This window comes from Acipenser ruthenus, chromosome 21, assembly GCF_902713425.1.
Source record: "Acipenser ruthenus chromosome 21, fAciRut3.2 maternal haplotype, whole genome shotgun sequence".
Lineage (NCBI taxonomy): Eukaryota > Metazoa > Chordata > Actinopteri > Acipenseriformes > Acipenseridae > Acipenser > Acipenser ruthenus.
The window spans coordinates 23,162,924-23,182,756 of NC_081209.1; the positions used below are offsets into that span (position 1 = coordinate 23,162,924).

At 37.0% G+C, this 19,833-nt stretch overlaps 1 protein-coding gene across 1 annotated transcript; it reads left to right on the forward strand.

Moving 5' to 3' along the window:
• Positions 1 to 46: 46 nt before the first annotated feature.
• On the forward strand, positions 47 to 17,988 carry LOC117428359 (selenocysteine insertion sequence-binding protein 2-like). Its single transcript, XM_058995117.1, has 18 exons — positions 47 to 283; positions 5,456 to 5,643; positions 6,121 to 6,436; positions 7,431 to 7,557; positions 7,837 to 8,069; positions 8,504 to 8,528; positions 8,619 to 8,728; positions 9,243 to 9,374; positions 9,623 to 9,712; positions 9,992 to 10,159; positions 10,460 to 10,601; positions 11,055 to 11,224; positions 11,477 to 11,609; positions 11,847 to 12,009; positions 13,133 to 13,353; positions 13,831 to 13,985; positions 14,470 to 14,689; positions 14,891 to 17,988. Exons 1-18 carry the CDS (start codon positions 263 to 265, stop codon positions 15,523 to 15,525), a joined length of 3,249 nt encoding a protein of 1,082 aa, XP_058851100.1. The 5' UTR covers positions 47 to 262; the 3' UTR covers positions 15,526 to 17,988.
• The last annotated feature ends 1,845 nt before the right edge of the window (positions 17,989 to 19,833 follow it).

The following is a 19,833-nucleotide window of genomic DNA, read 5'->3' on the forward strand; positions in this document are numbered from 1 at the left end:
AAAGTTAGCTCGCAGGGAGTTGTTAATCTTTTTTTGAGCCAGTAGGGCCTCCGTTCCAGATGACTCTCCTCCTTAAATGTTGATCCCGTTAGTGAGTGCAGGAACTGAGTGATAGTAGAAATACAGACCGAGCGATCGGGCTGGGTGTGTTTCTTCATTTAAACAGAGCCACTCAAGTGACAATGAAGAAAATAACAGCAACCTCCTGATAATTGCAACACACGCACACAGTGAATCTGTCACAGTACCTGGATAGGCAGCTATGGACGCAAGTGACAACAAGGTAAACGGGATTACGGGGACTGGGTTATGCAGTGGTTATAGTAGGCCCTGAATGGAAAATCCAGAGTTAGTTGTTTTTTTTTTGTTGTTTTTTTTATAAAGGAAACGTACAGCTGTATTGTCAGATAATGTTATCTTTCTGTTATATCATCTACATTTGCTTAATACTTTTCAAAAAAGGACATTAAGTACACTCTTATGCAGACTGACATAATTTATGTTTTTTGTGTTTATAAAAATTATACTGTGTACGACAGTATGCGCTGTTGCACTGTCGTACTCGAGATTGGATTCGTGGAAGCTTCTTGTCCTCGTGAAAACATCACAATTGCATCTTTCGGTCAGCTACAAATGTATTAATGTGTAAAATGGATATATTGAATTGTTGGTTTTGTTTTGTGTTCCTACGTAGTGAGCAAACAGTCAGTGCTGGCAACATCTATTGCCTGGTTAAAATACAAACAATAATACCCAACAATACCGTAACAGCAAAATGTGGAAGCAGGCACTAGTAATAATGCTCGTATGTACTTACTTGACCAGGGGAAATGTAACGCATCTTGTGATTAATTATTAATGTCTTTGTCTGTAGATAATGTTTTTTTTTTTGTGTGGAGGCTTCTCGAAGCTAATTATAATGGCAAAGTTGTGACATGTAACATTTCTCCAGGACAGGGGCAACAGCTTAGTCTTGAGTGCTGCACTGTACAAATGCAAATAACGGGGTGGGGCGGGGGTTCCTAATGTGTAATATTTTAGCTGTTTGTCTTGAAGGTATTGGTTTTCATTATTGAATTTACTTTTTTCAAATCACAGTAGGTGCGTTTCTTAACTGCCCCAGTTAGGTTTGTCTGATGTCATTAGATCATCGTAATCCGCAAGACATATTGGGCCATATTTTCAAAGCTTTACCTCCAGTCTTTAACTAAGAGTGAGAGAACTTAGATGATATTATTTAGTTGTTTGGTTCTAGTTTTGTAAAATGAACAGATAAATTGACATCTTTAAAAAAAAAAAAAAAATGACAGGAGTAAACGATCGTCATTATTTTTTTTGCTATGATATGGTTATACGGCATTGATCGCATTCCTCCAGAGAGTTGACATTTACTACAAGTGGTATAGACTTTCAAAAGCGTGTTCCTGACTTTTAAGAGTGAGGCATTTTAAGGACTGTTGTAGAATGTATAACTTTCATTCTTTGAATGTGCTTTTTTTATCTTCTTTTTCCAGACACACCTGAATTAAGCAGACATTTAACGTAGTTGTTATTTGTTATTTTAATTGGTCTGTTAGGTTAAGAAGGATACATCACACATTTAAACAACATTTTGGAAATTAAACTCGGAGTGGAACAATTATATTGTAAAATAAGTCATTTTTAAGAGTTTCTTTTTAGATTTACTCATGATGAAAGCCATGCATACTTAGCATTCATGTGTAACAGGTACAGTGTATAATTATAAAGAATACTTTATAATGAACCAATACAAGTTATTAATGCTAAAATAAGAGAATGTACTGGACAGTCTGTATGGCAACAGCTTCAACATAAATCTATGAGGACAAGAATAAAATAGGGTCTCTTTTATAGAGAGAATGCTAAGGACATTATTGGGTTATAAATATTTGTAACCCAGTTACAGGTTACATGGGTAGGGAATTTGTACTAAATGTCTATCTTTAATGGTGTAACAAACACAACAGATTTTAAATATTCCATTGTCAGTGGTCGAAAGTTAAAAGCCCATGCTGGTAGTGATTTGCCTCCAGATTTTGTGTTAAAACCTGATTGCAGCAAGCATTTACATATGTACAGTGTTGATTGTTCTCTTAATTTAAAGCACATGTCTCTTTAAGCATCTACTGTACAATGAAAAACAAACCCTCTTTAATGCATTGGATATCCAAACACACAGAAAAGATAATGCCACCACTCCGTTCTTATTAGTGTCAGCTCTTGTCTCCCTGCATCTGCCGATGACCTCAGAACCAAATTTACTGAAGACAATTGTTTGCTTTTAGCTGTGGTTGTTGCTGTCTTTATTTTTTTTCTTATTTCAATTAAAGTTAAACAATTGGAGGTTTAACGGTGACTGAATGGATAACAAGATAATAAGCATCATTTGAAACAGCTCTGTCAAAAAACAGCCAGTGATCCTTAGTGTTTTCATCATAAAGAAATCTGGAAGCAATAACAAACAAGAACAAGGGATCTTACTGCTAATTCGATCCCTTCTAAAATGTTGGCATGAGGTGTCAGGCGTTTGCTTGTTCAGCTAGTTGGTGCCAAAACCCACTCCCAATTCAGAGTTCTGTATTGCTCTACACAATAACATTTTGGCATTTTTATATACGATACAGTATTTCATTGTTTTAATTTTTTGTTTTCTAATTCAGTGACTTCTATAACACTCAGAAACAAACTTTTCTTTGTTGTTGAAAGCCTAATTTAATCATACGGTTAGTGATGATGAAATCTAGCTGTATAGTCGTTAGTCTGCCGTAAACTTTCATTTTCCTTCATTTTGGTTGAGTTATTTCGGCGGCTAGCTCTGGCCATATAAAAAAAAAATAATAATTTGTTACGTTGAGATCACAAGATAATTTGTCTCAGGATCTTGAGAAAACTGAAGTAATCCTGTCTCTTTTCTCGAGATCCTGGGATAAATAACGGAATGCTTTTCTCATATTTTTTTTGTTTTTGTTTTTGATGGCCTCGACAAGGCATTGGCCGCTACACACCAGACGTGATTCGACAAGCGAATACTGTGTGGGCAGTGATGCAACCAAATTAATAGAACCTATACTTTTAGATAAGTATCTTCACACCGCAGAGGACGCTGGAGCGACGTGAAATAAATAAAATTTATTTTTAAAATTTATTTTTTTTTATTTCTTTGCGCGACTAGGGAATTAAGCAACCAGAAAACAGCTTCAATGCACACGGTCCACTGGGTTGAAGCAGTATGCAAAATGACTACAAAACTGCTACCCACAGACTCCAGGAAGTGGGGTCAATGGCTGTCAATGTACAGGATGTGGTTCATCTGGAGACCTGCTTTATTTGGTTTGTTAGAGTGGCTCAAAATGCAATTATTAAAAGATACCATGTACGGTATAATAAGGATGCAGCAAAACTGGAACAAGTCACAATTTGCAAACCCTTCCACTGTACTTTTTCAGTAAGAAAGAAACCTGCCTAGTGAAAGCTATACAATCTGGTGGCTTTTATACTAATGCATGTAATGTAGTCTTCAGTTAGTTCATGTAATTCTATATTTAGTCACCTACATGTTTCTGTTTGGTGCTTTAAATTTAGAAGGCCGGGGAGTGTCTTCCAAGAAAATAGTAAGAAACTTCCTCTAGTAATTAGTAGTTCAGGTACATCAACTCAACAGGTTAATAGTGATATCTTGAAACGGCTGACGGAAATTACTTTTCTAAAAATATACCTCCCAGCACCTGTGTATTTGACATCATAAACCTTGAAGTTTGACTTTATGGTCACAACAATTAAGCTATGAATATTTACACACAGCAGAGCTGAGAAAAATGTTAAACACCAATATGTTGACTAGTGCTTTAGGTTATTTTTATTTTATTGAACTCCAAAGTTAAATAAATGAGTGCACTTTACTGTAAAAGACACACTGCCTACAAGTGAATAGATCTTGTTACTTAAACCCCTTGGAATGACTTTTGAAATCTACTGTGTTTGCAGGGGGCAGCAGGGTATGAGTGAAAGCAGTTTTATTGTGAACAGCTTAAATAAATAAAAGGGATCCCCCCAAGCTTGCTCTTCAATGGTACAGTGTGCTGCCTTGTGGACTCACTGCTCAAGTGTGCTGATGCTTTCCCCCTGTACACCAAAGGGCCATAAATTGAATTTATCTCTGTGCTTTGCCAGTCTCTGGAGAGCAATCCAAAGGCATGCCAGAGACACGCTGCATTATTCTTCTGCTAATGCACAGCAAGCGGCTCACTGTTGTGGAGTTATGGGGTTGGTCACTCTGTTCTCTGTGAGTGGGTGACTTGGAGATTATAGCAGCCTAGGCTGCCAAGTGTGCAGCTGACTACAGATCAAGAGCAGTGATTGTTTGCTTGGGATCGAAGCTATTTTAACCCATTCTTTATTTTCCATTAAAGATGAGGAACCATTTCCCTTCCTGTCTACTGCGTTGGGATTATAGAGCCTGAATAATATTATAAACCATTTCTTACCACCAGTTTTCTTACTAACTGCACAGTATTATAGTTAGCAAGTCTGAAAATATATACAGGGGGTGCAGTTGTATAACTGAATACATTTCCAAATTCTTCCAATTATAATTAAAGCACTTCTCTGCCAGAAAACAACCCTATTTTGCTTCTGGAAAACCAAATGTAAAATCTGTAAAACATATTTTCAAAGTGTTTACTCCAGTCTTTAATTGCTATCTTTTTTTTAAAAGAGGTAAAACACCTGCTAATTTTACAAAACTAGAACCAAACAACCAAGTAATAAATTAGCAATAGTTCACTATAGCACTCTCAAGGTTTTTTTTTTTTTTTACCTACAGTAGGTTTCACTATTGTGCAATCTATTGTGACACACTATTTTTAGTTAAGACCTGAAATAGACTGGCTTACTGTAAATCTGCAATGAAATATTTATAAGCCTTTAGATGAACTGAGAGCTATTATAGAATTAAATGACATTCACTAGACCTGAAACAGCTTAGCATTTTAATCCTTAATAGTGCCAGCCTTCCTTTCACCTGTCATACGCTACAGGTTATACAACCGTGAAAGCAAACTGTGCACTGATAAGATAAATACAGTATTTATAGCAAGCGGAAGTCTGTTTGTATATTATTGTCAGGTTGTTTATGTAACTTTTTTTCCTGGTTGATGATGGATATCTGTTACAATACATTCATTGTTCATGTTTCCTTGAATATATAAAAACAATACTTCACCTATGACTTACCCTAGGATTACATTTTATTATGACCTCCATAGCTGCTTGTATTGTAGGCCACCAAATGGTACCTGAATGAATACATTTAATGTATAGTTGATGTGAACAAATACTCCCCTATCTTGTTTAAAGCACACCATCGTGCTGTTACACTGTTCAATAGCAGTAGTTTATTCAGGTTGTTCACTGCCGTTTCTACTGAACCCCTTAGGATGGCAAGCTCTCTGCTGAAGTAGAACCGTTTATTCCTCAGAAGAAGGGCTCCGAAGCGGTTTTGGTCTCAATGAATCTAACTAATGGCAGTGGAGAAGGGGGCAGTGCCAGCGGAGTGGAGCCCACTCCCATCCCTAGTTACCTGATCACATGCTACCCATTTGTACAGGAAAATCAACCAAACAGGTGAGCATTCTCGTACATTCACTCCGTTCAAATGTCAATTAAGTTGCATTTAAAACAAATACAAATAAAAATCAAGACAATAAAATGTCCACATTCAAATTAACCTACAGTACTGCATTGGCCGTTCTTGATTCACTTGAGCATTGAATAAAAATACCAATTTTAAAAATATGCACATTTTAATACTGAACTGTTTTCTCCCCTGTAATTACAAGGGAATTTGACTTGGAGTAGTTGTCTGAACGATGACCTCATTGAAGTATAAGCAGTGAGAGTGTTGCTAATAGACTAACACACACCCCTCCTGAAAGCAGTGAAATCTTGTTTTTAAAGGAAATATAGCCCTGGCATGTCATAAAGAAAAACAAACACAAAAACATGCATACAGTACATGTTGTACACAAGCACTACCCTGATCTCCTACTAAACCCTGTTTATGTAAGGTCTGTGGATTTACTAATTTATATTTCTTTGTAGGCAATTACCCTTGTATAACAGTGACATCAGATGGCAGCAGCCCAACCCGAACACAGCTGGCCCATACCTTGCATATCCTATCCTTTCATCACCACAGCCCCCTGTTTCAAATGACTATGCCTACTACCAGATTATGCCTGCACCGTGCACTCCAATGATGGGATTTTATCACCCCTTCGCCTCCCCTTATGGAGCCCCTATTCAGACAGCAGGAGTAGTCAGTGTCTCCAGTGAGTGTGCTGATCGACCCGGGCAGCTCTTCCAAGCTGCAAACCAGAGGGGGCGAGGCATCATAAGGTCACCACTGGTGTCAAAGGTAAGCAGCAAGTCATTCCTGTTTGTTTTACTGTAACCTGCTATAACAGGCTTTTTTTGAGGATCAGCCCATGTAGACTGTGCGAAAATAAGGGTTTTATACAGTGGCGCCAATTGGTGCGGGGCTGGGGTGGGCGGCAATTACCACATTATAATTAAATTAATGTGGCATTATAATTAAATTAATTATTTATAGGGCTGTTAGGGTCAAATAAACGGCAGTAGCATTCTGTTTATTAATCTGTTAATATGCCTTTGTAGTAGTGGTGTGATTAATTCACTACGGGGAAAATAAAGTAGTATAATGTGATTTTTTGTTTAATGATTGCTTCATTTCTGTGGATATTGAACTGTTGTATAACTGAAGGACTAAAATACAGGTAAACAGACTCGTGAAATACCCCAGGCCCTTCATGTATTTTAAAAGCTATACTACCACCGATATCCGTGCGAGTACCCTCCCAAGATTACTAGTAGTATAATAGCTTATTTGCTGCTGTCCCTTTAACAAAGCATGCAGTTGTGGAATACAGTACGCAAAGCTGTAACCTTTGACCTATATAAGTGTTGGATCTTGAATAAATTGTTGGCTGTGGATGTTGCATGTGGATACGTGACTGGATCAGATAAGTGCACTTCTTTGTGTTCATTGTGTTAAATATGTGCGTGTGTTGTATTGGGGTTTTGTTATTCACATCTGAAGTGGTGTTGTATAGCTGCTTTGTTGATTATAAAACGTGTGTAAGGAATTCAGGTTTTTCATTCTGTTGGTAGATGTAATGTCAGTGGTTCCTATTGATAAAAAAAACAAGTGGTTTTATTACAATGAGCACCTAAGCACTCCGGGTTCAGCTTTTCCCCCCCCTAAGATTTTGCTGAAATGGCTCCATTTATTTCATAATACTGTATTGAAATAGGGGTTCATCCTCTGCTTTCTTGTCATATTTTAATGTGCATTTACCTGGCTCCTGATATTTATATTTTTTATATACTAGGTTCCACAGCAAATACGAACCCAAAGACCGCCTATGAGAAGTATTGCTGTTCAAAAGGAGATCAGTGCTTCAGGTCCCGACAACAGATCAAAGATAGTGCTTTTGGTGGACGCTGCACAGCAGACAGGTAACCTATATATACAAGGAATGCTTAACACAACATACATATGAATTGACCTGCTATGTAACAGCATTACCATAAGAAAAAGCTGGGTTCTTGTGGACTCTTATTGAGCATTTATTTGCTATTAAGTTATTGATTTTCAGTTCAGATCATACTGGGTTCAGACATCACGTGTTTTCTTTGAAAGGTTAGACTGCTTAGTCGTGTGATGAAACATTTTTGGAATCTAGCAATTCCTGTTTTAGTGTACTGGTTAACACTTGCTATGTATCCTGTTGTTAGATTTCCCTGGTGAAATAGCCAATAAGTCCCTCTCGGAACGGACTAGTCCTTTGCTATGGAAAACCAAAGCAAGGCGAAGAAGAGCGTCGCACCCGGCAGCAGAGTCTTCCAGCGAGCACGGGGCCAGCGAGGCAGACATTGACAGTGACAGCGGCTACTGCAGTCCCAAACACAGCCACAATCAGGCCACCGGCATGGGCACCAGGACCTCAGATCCCATTAATAATTCAGTTGTATGTGTTTACACCGGCGTTTTACCACGTTCTAAACTTTTATTAGATGTAACTCATTAAGACCATTTAAATATTCTATTACCTCCTATTTGCATTAGCAGTGTTGTCCCTGCCTTCCTTCTGTTGTGCTAAAGACCTTTTTTTTTATTTTTATTTTTTTTAAAACCTTTTTCAATTAATGTGCTGTAGGTCACATGATCCGACTGAGTAATCATGAACTTAATTCAGCCCTGCATACCAGGAAGAGATTAGGTGTATTTTAAAAAGTCTCCGTAGCTGCATAAAAATAAAATGAGCAAGAGATGCATTGAAATAAAAGCTGTAAATGGGTTGTTGTGTCCTTTGTATGGATTATAATGGCTTAGATCTATTGTGGATGCTGTTGAACTGATGCTGAAATTGCCTGTATATAATATATTGTTCTCTTTTTCCAGGTAGCTGAATCAGCCGGAACACCAGGTAGTTAAGCTTTTTGTGCATAAGCTCTACTGTTTAATACCTGATTTGGTCGTCGTACTTGACTTCATTGATTCTTGTTTCCTTTCACAGCTGCTAGCTGGGTAAACGTAGCCTCTCAAGCCACTCAGAAAACATGGATGGACAGAAATTCACAATTTCTTAGAGGTGGAAAACCAGCCGAACACAGAAATTATGCCCAGGTAAATAGAGAGGCAATGGAAAACAAATCAGAAATTGTAGTAGAACCCACTATAGATTCAAAAATATATACTGTATAATTTCTATGAGAGAACAGTATTTCAGAAAGGTAGAAACAAGACCTGCATAAATTACTCAAAGAAAAGATATTATCATCCCAATAAAAAGCAGCTGGTTTTTTTAAATTTATAGCAGCAATTTGTCCTGCGGTAATGGTGAGAATACTGTATAGGTATAGCGGCTGATTTTGTAGAATCATATAAGCATTTCACTGTGAACTACAGTAGGTGAAGCATTGTGCACTGAAATATGTGCAACACTGGTATGCTTCCCCACCTTACTTCTCCAGTAATCAGCCTTTTCATAGGCAAGTATTGCTAGAATAGTTAGTAAGCATGATCTAAGCAAAAAACACAATAGAGAATGGCACAGAACGCACCTCCTAGGATATTAAACTTGTAAGAGATTACATACATGGAGCATGTATAAAGAGAATGTGCTTTGTCTGACTTGCAGGTTGGATACAGAGGCAGAGGGCAGAGCACTTTGTCCGAGAGAAGCCTGCAAAGGAGACCGCCAGATTGGAAGCCACCGAATATAAGCCAGTTAACTGGTGCACAGCAAACCACAAAGCCCTTGTATTTTGAGGTATGGTTACATTGATTGAAGTGTTAGATAACAAGCTTAATCACCTTTCTAAGTATTCTGATGAATATATAACTAAAGAAAATATATACAGACAATTAAGAAATAGTCCCAGTTATATTTTTTAAAGCTGATTAAATACACAAGAGAAATGCTTATATTCTCAATTTAAAATATATATATATATATATATATATGATTGACCTCTGTGAGCTACTGCTTGTTAATGCACTTTGTGATTTCCTTCCCAGAATGAAGATGAATTTCCAGACTTGGTTCCTGCAGCTGCTGTTTCAAGGACTAAGACTGAACCAATACAGCCAAAACTTCCCACGAACCTTGTAAGCAATGCCATTGTATACCTTGTCTTTGTATTGTTTCATATACAGAGAAATTGCTGAGCTCATCTTATTGCTACAGTGTAAGTACTGTAATAAAGCACATACACAGTCACCTACAGCTTGCAGTGATGCAGAAGTAAAATACCAGTTGGAGAAATAATCATGTTACTACTATCCAATACAATGCATCAGGTTGCATCCGGTGGTTTGTAAAAAAGCATGATTTTAAAAATATTTAACAATGGTTTTAAATAGTGTTGTGTGTGGGTTTTTTTTAAGCTGGATAATTTGCCTGAGAACTCTCCAATGAACATAGTGCAGACTCCAATTCCGATTACCACTTCTGTACCTAAACGAGCGAAAAGTCAGAGGAAGAAAGCATTGGCTGCAGCCCTGGCCACTGCCCAGGAATATTCAGAGATCAGCATGGAACAAAAGAAACTTCAGGTCAGCTTTTGCAGATTGTATTACGATTACAGTAAGTTAATAACAAATCTCTCGGAATCGCATTTGTGTAGTTCGTCAGTGGGGAGGTTTCTACTTTGTGGGCGAATGCCATGCTATGTGGGCTGCAATTTGAACGCTACTCATGTATTGTAGTTACTATAGACACATTCATGGACAGTGGCAACATCAGTACATTTGAGGAACAATTAATACACAAGGAAAAAACTGAGTCACTGAGCATGTCCTAGTATTACAATAGTGCCATCTCATAATTCTGTGTTATATTGATGTTTTCTGCAGGAAGCCCTGACAAAAGCTGCTGGGAAGAAGAGTAAAACCCCAGTGCAGCTGGATCTGGGAGACATGCTGGCTGCTCTGGAGAAACAGCAGCAGGCTATGAAGGCTCGTCAGCTCACCAACACCAAGCCACTGTCCTACACAGGTACTGTCAGGTGCTGTGTTACAGTAGCTAGGTTTGCAAGGTGGATTATAATCTAGTGGTATGTGCGAATAGGAGCCACCAGATATGTTTGCTACTTGAATCTTGTAATCCATTACTATAGTGCATTCATTTGAGAATACAATTTGCTGAGAGGGATCTGAGTGACCGGATTAACAATACTACTGGAAAATCAGCATTTTTTTTTTTAAATAGCTAAATATCAAATGTAAAAAGTAGGAGTTACCCCATTACAGCAAGGATCTTAGGTACCCAAAAAACTTCTACATTTACCAAATTGTTTTAGTCCAATGGAATGAAAGAGGTGTTTTAGACCCTTTTTATTGGAGAAATGAAGCACCAATTTAGGATTTTTAATTGTTCAATGGCACTTGTATAAGTGAATTCCTGAAAATTCCCTGTGGTTTGTGATTTTATTTTCTGTTCACGTTCTAGTTGGCACTGCAGCCCCCTTCCATAGCAAGGATTCCAGCAGCAAGAAGTTGATGCTGAAAAGCCAGCCCTATACTGGGCCTCATAACGTGCTGGACTCCACTGCCCCCAGGCTAAAAAGAGGAAAGGAAAGGGAGGTTCCCAAGGTGAAGAGGCCAACAGCACTGAAGAAGGTTAGAAATTGACAATACTACATGAAAAAATAATACGAAGAATAAAAAGCTATAGCAATGCTATGTCGGTCATAGTGTGATAAATACATGCTATTTTATGGCACTTTAGCAACACTATTATTTTGATTTAATGTTGATACATGGGGTCAGATTCAAAGTCTTTATGCCTGAGTGCAGTTTGCACCATTTCTTGGTTAAAAGGAAATTACCTGAAGTGATGACTAAAACACATTTGCACATTTTTTGCCTTAGATTATTCTGAAAGAAAGAGAAGTAAAGAAAGGCAAATACTCTCTTGACCACAGTCTCGTGGAACCAGAAGAGCAGAGTGACCTACAGTTACATTTTACTGATGACCAGTCCAGGGAAGCTGTGTCTCAGGAAGGTTTGTAAATCTGCAGTGCCTTCTCATACCTGTATGCCCTTTTACTGCGGTGTGTGTTACATTAACATAATTTGCTTACCCTGTGTTTCTTTTACAATGCAGCTGTATTTGTTTCTTCATGGTATTCAGTGTCTGCTATAATGGTTTTAATACAACATGTCTACTCATTCCCATGTATTTACAAGTGTTTTTGTTCAAGTGCATGTATAGAAAAATGAAAAGCATTTTGTTTTGCAGAAATGGGTCTTAGCATGCCCAGCGATGCCTCTCTTTCCCCTGCAAGCCAGAACTCGCCATACAGCATCACTCCCGTCTCTCAAGGATCCCCTGCTAGTTCTGGAATAGGAAGTCCAATGGCAACATCGGCCATCACGAAAATACACAGCAGGCGATTCAGAGAGTAGGTGCTTTTGAAAGATATTGTAAAAAAAAAAAAAAAAAAAAAGATGCAACCAGAATCTAATTGCTCTCTGTAAGCTTTCATTCCTGAAATAAAATGTGTGCCTTTTTGGTCTGTACACCCTGCATATTAGACACAAGAACCAAAAATTGCCTTTTGAATTGCTCTATTTTTAGTTTGGTTTAATGAGAGCTTATATATAGATCCATAAATGCCTTAGTACAAGGCTACCCATGGGTTAACAATATTGCAAAACAATTATTTGCGTTTCAAATTCTTGGCCCAAATGAAATATATTCAGGATCTGAAATGTGTGCTGTAAATGCTAACGGTCTCTTTTAAGGAAGGACTATACAATAAATGATTGTACAGTGTATGGTACAAGTGGCTTGTAGATTGCTTGCTTCTCAGTGCATTGTATGCTTCTCTTTACAAACAGGCTTTTGTTATCAGAATTGTCCAATGTAAGCACTTTGCTCCAGCCTACCCGAATCTCTCAAACCTTACAGATCATGAATTCTAACAACCCTATAGCGACAAAAACACTCTTGTTTTGGTGCAGTTCATTCCTAAAGAAATATCTATGCATTGTGGTATTATTTTGTGTCAGCCAACTGAGGTTTAATAACCCCACAACACTGCTAGTAGAACAAATCAGTTGGTTATTAGTTGTCGTCATTATTATTATTATTATTATTATTATTATTATTATTACCTATTTATAAACCATAACTGTAGGTACATCCTGTTGCTCACATATAGTACTTGTATTTGAGGTTCCCATATTTGTTAAAAATACCAGTACATAAAATACAGAAATAGATCTTAATTGACAAATATTTCACAAGATTTTTTTTTTTTTTTTTTTTCAGTTGCATAAAGTTAGTTTATCTGCAAACCTAAGAGGTTCAGGCTGCTCGAATTGGCATCTCTTATAATTAGAGACACCCTACGTATTGTTAACTTAATTGATTAAATAAAAAAATAAAAAATGAAGATTCAAATCGGGAACTACTTTTAAACATTAAGTGTTGTTTAACTTTAGAATTGTATATTCTATGCACAGGATTTGGTGGTTTTTGTTAAGTGATTTTTCTCTATTTGAATTGTTTGAATGAATTAGGTATTGCAACCAGGTTCTGAGCAAGGAGATTGATGAGAGTGTGACCGTCCTGCTGCAGGAACTCGTGCGCTTCCAGGAGCGTATCTACCAGAAGGACCCTGCGAAGGCCAAAGCCAAGAGAAGGCTGGTCATGGGTCTACGTGAAGTGACCAAGCACATGAGACTCAACAAGATCAAGTGCGTCATCATCTCTCCAAACTGTGAAAAGATCCAGTCGAAAGGTAAGAACAAGCTCAAAGAAATGTGGACCACCCTTTTAAATAGTAGTGAGAATTGAAAACTAATTACATACAGTTATATTGAAAATCATATATAATTACATAGTGATTACATACAATTGCAATATATTGAAATGTATTATAATGCATATTGAAATCCAAAGATATATTCAATTAATGAATAAATGCAACAGTGCGACCCTGGGATGGTGCAATGTGAACTGTCCTAGTTTTATTAATGATCTGACCACAGAAATATTAGAAACTGCAAAAAGCAGATTGTTTTATTACTTACAGGTAGGGGGCAGCAAAAACATTTCTAAAAGGGCATTCATGTGTTTATTGTAAACCTTGTTAACCAGCCACCATATTAGATATATCCTTGTTAAATTGTTTCATGAACTGTAGTTTCCCTTTAATATCCACTTTTTGTTTCCATATAGATCTAAAGACTAACCTCCTTTTTCCCCCCCTGCTAAGGTGGACTGGACGAAGCACTGTACAATGTCATAGCTATGGCCAGGGAGCAGGAGATTCCTTTTGTCTTCGCCCTGGGGCGCAAAGCATTGGGGCGCTGTGTCAACAAACTGGTTCCTGTTAGTGTTGTGGGAATCTTCAACTTCAGTGGGGCAGAGGTAGGAATTGAGAACACTGTCCTAGAGAAACACAAATGTATCAGTCATGGTGTACGTGGGGGTGCACACTGCTGGAGCACACTGATGAAGAAGGGCTTCAAACTTGAATATGTTGTATACAAGAGATAATAAGTGTATTGTATGTGGTTCACCTAATTGCATCTTTTGACCACAACATTTTAATGTGAAAAGCTTAACTTTAACATAACTTTGAGAAACAAAAGCAGCTTTACAACCATTTGATTATCAAGTGATGCTGATTTATTGTATTTAGTTTATAGTATATACTATACTTTATGTATATCCCCTTCGGTCACAATTTTTTATTAAAATGTTTAGACAGTTTGTGTGAACTCTATGGAGTTCGAGAAGTTGCCCTGCCAAAACTTTGAAATAAATGTATTATAAAATAGATGCATAGGTAGGAAACAATGTGTCACTATTATATACTGATAGATTACTGATAATCTTGATTATTTCCCAGTGCCTGTTTAATAAACTGGTGTCACTAACGGAGGAAGCTAGAAAGGCGTACAAAGACATGGTTTCAGCCATGGAGCAGGAGCAAGCTGAGGAAGCGCTGAAGAATGTGAAGAAGGCCCCCCACCACATGGGTCATTCGCGGAACCCGTCTGCAGCCAGTGCCATCTCCTTCTGCAGTGTCATTTCAGAGCCTATCTCCGAAGTCAATGAGAAAGAATACGGTAACATTTCAAATCCCAAAGATGGATTGATTTCTCCACAATATAGATTCTGTTTTATAACCAGTGTTGACAATCTGGATTGCATGTACAGAGTTGAACAGAGATTAAAAGATAGACTAGGAATTCAAAAATGTTTTTCATTCTTATGTTTCATTCAGAACTCCCTGTTTTTAATACGGTCTTGTTTCCTATTATTTATAGAAACAAACTGGAGAAACATGGTTGAGACCTCTGATGGACTAGAAGCATCAGAGACCAAGAAGGAGGAGCCAGCTAGCAGGACTGCTGTAGCAGAGAAACCTGTTGGCGTATTAGCTGATAAAGGCAGCGAGGCAGCTCCTACTCCACATGTCAAAGCCGCCAGCATCGCCCCTGCTACCTCGGCTGCCCAGCCTGCAAAAACTGCTGCAGTGAGTGGTGCTGAAAAAGATGAAGGGAAACCAGATGACACCCTGGAATGGGCTTCCCAGCAGAGCACTGAGACTGAGTCCCTTGATGGAAGCTGTCGGGACCTGCTTAATTCCTCCATAACAAGCACAACCAGTACCCTGGTACCAGGCATGCTGGAGGAGGACGAGGATGAAGATGAGGAAGAGGAGGAGGACTATAACCACAAGCCTTTATCTGTGGAGGTGCCACTCACCAGCAGGATTGAGTCCTGGGTGACGGAGGCCCAGAAGACCTTGGAAAACCTGCAGCTTGGCAAAAACCAGGACAGCACAGAGGAAGATGATGGTGGACATAGCGATGAGGAAGAACTAGAAGCGTCCGAGCAAGCAGAGCCCGTTCTAGGACATAAAGAGCAGCAGCTCAAACCCAAGAGCATAACCTGTTGACTAAAACCAGCAGCTTCACAGAAGGGGCACTTTGTTTTCTAATTCCGTACTGTGATCCAAGCCTCACATCAGTAATCTCAGGAAACTTGAAAACCATTCATAGGGATAACTTGTAAAGTTTTTTGAGATGTTTGTCATCTCCAAAATTTAGCAATTTGTTAAAAAGGACTTTCAGTATTACTTACTCCACAGTTTCTTCATTTTGGGATATTTTAAAATAACTGCAACTAATTGTAAACAGCATTGGTTAATTACTCGAACATTTGGAGAGGTGCGTTTAGCCTGTATAGTTTTAAATTGATTTGCATTATTTCCTAATAGTTACGTGTTTCAGACCTGTTTCTTAAAAAAAAAATATATGTATCATTTGTCAAATGTGCTATTAATGGTAGCTTTCTTTTAAAATCTTGTCTACATATGGGATAATGACATACTGAATGCCAGTAATACAGCTTTTGGAACAAATTGAAGGTTATGCACTTTTACATGACTTTGAAACTTTGGTTTGTTGTCTTGGTTACAGATACTATTTGTATATTAACACATGTATATTAACACTCTTCTTTTGTATATACATTTTGTTCCCATTTATTTAACAAAGTAGTTCTAGACTAAAGCCTTAGACATCACAAAATTAGGATTTCACATTTTATTGCATTTCATCCAGCAATGACATTCTAATATATAATACAATATATTTTTTTCTCAGGATGTTTTTTTGTTTTTGCAAACTTGTAATACTGGTGAAAGGGAAAGTTAATGTTTTGTGGAAGTTTTTTTTTAAAAAAAATTTTGCCTTTGCTTTACTGAGTAGGCAGAATATTTGAGGTAAATTCAAAAGTAAGTATGAGAGATGCATCTCAACAGCCTTTAGATAATAAAAAAAGAGTTCCACTAAATCTGTTTAAATTCATTTTCTTGGTCTAAGAACGTACTGTATGTCCAGGGGTAATACATTTGTTTTTTCAGGTTAAACTCCTTTGGTATAGTAAATATTCTACAATAACAATTTACATACAGGAATATGTATAATTTGTTCCCTATAGTTCTACATTTCCAAACAAAAAGTATTCCTCATACAATTATTTGTCTGTCGAGGCATAGATGGTTTGTATAGTGTGAACAATACAAGATCACATTCCATCTGTAGTTTCTATGTGTTGGATATTAGTACAGGCAATGCATACAAAGTTTTCTTTTGATTTTCAAATTGGCTTCCATTTTTCTTCTTTTAAAAAAAAAAAAAAAAAAAAAGAAAGAAACTAATGAAACTGTTTATCTAGAAAGTAAAATGCCATCTAAAAATATAATTGCATACAGTTTTGGGAAAAAAAAAAAAAAAAAAGATTACAAAAAATATAATCTTGGCCCCATATTAAAATGTAAGGGTGGTTCTTGCAACATTTACAAGCTGTAATTGTCTTGCTTTTAGAAAACCCCATTGGATTATGTTTTCAGACTTGTTTCTTTGTCTGTAATGCTACTAATACCTCACCCTAGCAGGTCCAAGTTACACTGGTCCCCATCAAAAACCCATTCGTTTGCACTTTAGTACCGTGCAACATTTTAAATATGTCTGTCAAAGTGTCCCCCAGCAATGTATTTGTGTTAATGGAAGAACTTTTCTGTTTCTTGTCTTGTTTCTGTTGTACTTTTAATCTGTTTTTTAGTCTCCAGGTATAACGATGATGTAAATTGTTTTCAGATATTATTAACTTGTATTATGATGTAATTTATTTACATAACAAAAAATGAAGTAAATGTACCATGTTTGTGATCACAAACATCTTTTAAGGTAAAGCAGGTGATGCATCTGTTTTTTAGTTTTTCAACAAATTTACCATTTAGTCAGTTTCTTCTACAGGTCACTAATTGAATTGTTCACCTTCAGTGTTCCACCTGACACTATTAATGATCGCTACTTTATATATAATAGATATTCAAGTATTTCATTCTACAAATCCAGTTCATTTAGGCAATTACTGGTTTCTAACAATGTCTGTGTTTCTCTTGCTATTTCATTATTTTCATAACAATGATATACATTTGCAATTGTTAATTATTTACAGTATTCCATTTGTATCATGTTAAGAATTGTTTAAAAAACTATTTAAATATTGGAGGTTGGGTATTTTCTCTTTGAAATTGCATATGTAAGTTTTATATATGTTGTTTGTACTTCAATGTCTGGAAAATTAAGCTGTCACACAAACTAATTTGAAATTCTGTTGCAATTTCCAGTAATTTGATAACTGGTTGTGTAAGCCCCACAAAAATTATAATGGAAAGTACTGTTTATGCTCAATGGAGGTCTTGTCAGATTAATGGTATTCGTTTCCTTGCTTTAACTGTTTTGTTATAATGTGTGTTCTGAGTAATAATAGCAACTGCGTCTTTTGCACTATGTAAATACTAGTGAATTTCGTCCTGTTAACTAATAAAACGTGAAAATTATTGTATGAATTTCCTTTTAAGGTGTAGTCCTTTTTTAAAGTGTACAGACATGCCATCTCTCGGAGCTTCTCATACTTACCTGATTGGTTAATACTATTATTAAAACGGTTTGATTAAATACATTTAAGACCAAATGTGTGAATCACTTTCTGAATATCAATGTGCTACCTTTCACCATAGCTGTCAAGTCAATTGCTTCTTTTCACCTTCAAAAGCAATGATGTTGCCAAGCAGCTGAGTCCTAGATATAAGGGCCTGACCAGGGAGGTTGCAGCATAGCGCTTGGCCTGTAGAGGTCACTGCCGTGCAACAAGGCTAGCTAGCTCTATCTGGTCATTTTTGAGGGTGGTGTTTACATGTATCTATAAAATAACATAGCCCTTGTTTACTAAGTTTTGCATGTCTTCCACATACATGTACTATACCACTGCTACTGCATAGGAAAATAGGCTATTTGTATTCTTCTTTTGAATATGCACCATAGATACAATGTTTTCACAACAGTTGCAAATGCACAGTGAGTGGTTTTAAATAACACATCTAAGCTCTGTTAAGTCCTAGAAGCAAACACTATATATCATTTTTTTTAAATGCTGTCTTTGTTATAAAGATGCCATGTACACATGTGACCTGTAAGATGCACCTTTTTTCTTAAATCTCAGTGCTTTTATTTTCCATTTATCATTTAAAATGCTTTAAGTATATCTGAAGGTCTAATACTGACTGCAGACTGGTCTTGAGGGAGGATAGAATACCCTTAATTCGGAATCCTACTGAAATGAATTGCATGGCTGCGTTTGATCTGTCTCTCTGAATTGACAAGATGATCTGTATGGTCTGTATGGCCGACACCCCCATTAAACAGCCTTTGATCTTTTACTATGGCATTTTCATTCTGCATGTTCTACAGTATATACTGGGGTTTGACTGATCAGGTGGCATGCCAAACAGCAGCAATGCCTCTGATACTTGCAGTCTTGTGTGATCACAGGTTCCAGTTCAATTCTGTCTCTAGAAAATTATTGTAAAAAAGAATAAACTGGACTTTTTCCTGGTTTGCTAGCTGTGTCATAGAAGTGCAGTAATTACTGTTCTTTTAATTAAAAAGTGTTAATCAGGAAAAGTTAATTGAGTTTCCAAGAGTGTCCTTGGCACGCCAACTAGACGGCAGCAGCATCATTTAGAGTTTTCACAATTTACAAACAAGTATGTGATTAACACTTACCTAATTGTCCCACTATACAGATCACAGTTCCTCTACTGACTTATTTGCTAAAAGGTCCCTATGCTAAAAATCAATGTCACCATGGTGCCCGTCTATTGACACTAAACGTTTCCTGGTGACAGCACTATTGCGTGGGTGTGTGTGTGTGTGTGTGTATATATATATATATATATATATATATATATATATATATATATATATATATATATATACCTTAATAGGATCATTCATGATTATTTACTGCTCACTGCATCTAAAACAGAGGCTTCAAATGCATCTCTCAGTTGTGAGAAACTCGCATGTGCCATCATCTGCACCTACAATGATCCTATTGAGGTTCTACTTTTTTGCATGTAGTAACCATTTCCTGTTTTTCTTGCATTTTATTTCATATTTTCATTTTTTTGTTATCATTTCATTTAGTTCCATTTGTAGCCTTAACGCAAACTAAAGCAACACCTGATTGAGAAAAAGCATCAGCTAGAATCCTTGAACCCTGCAGACAACTCCAATAGCCTCATTGGTAAGATCATATGCTAAATTGGAAGCTGTGTATTTATTTATCTCCAGCCAAAAGGCGATGTACAGACCACTGAATTAAATCAGAATTATAGCGTTTCTATAGCTTT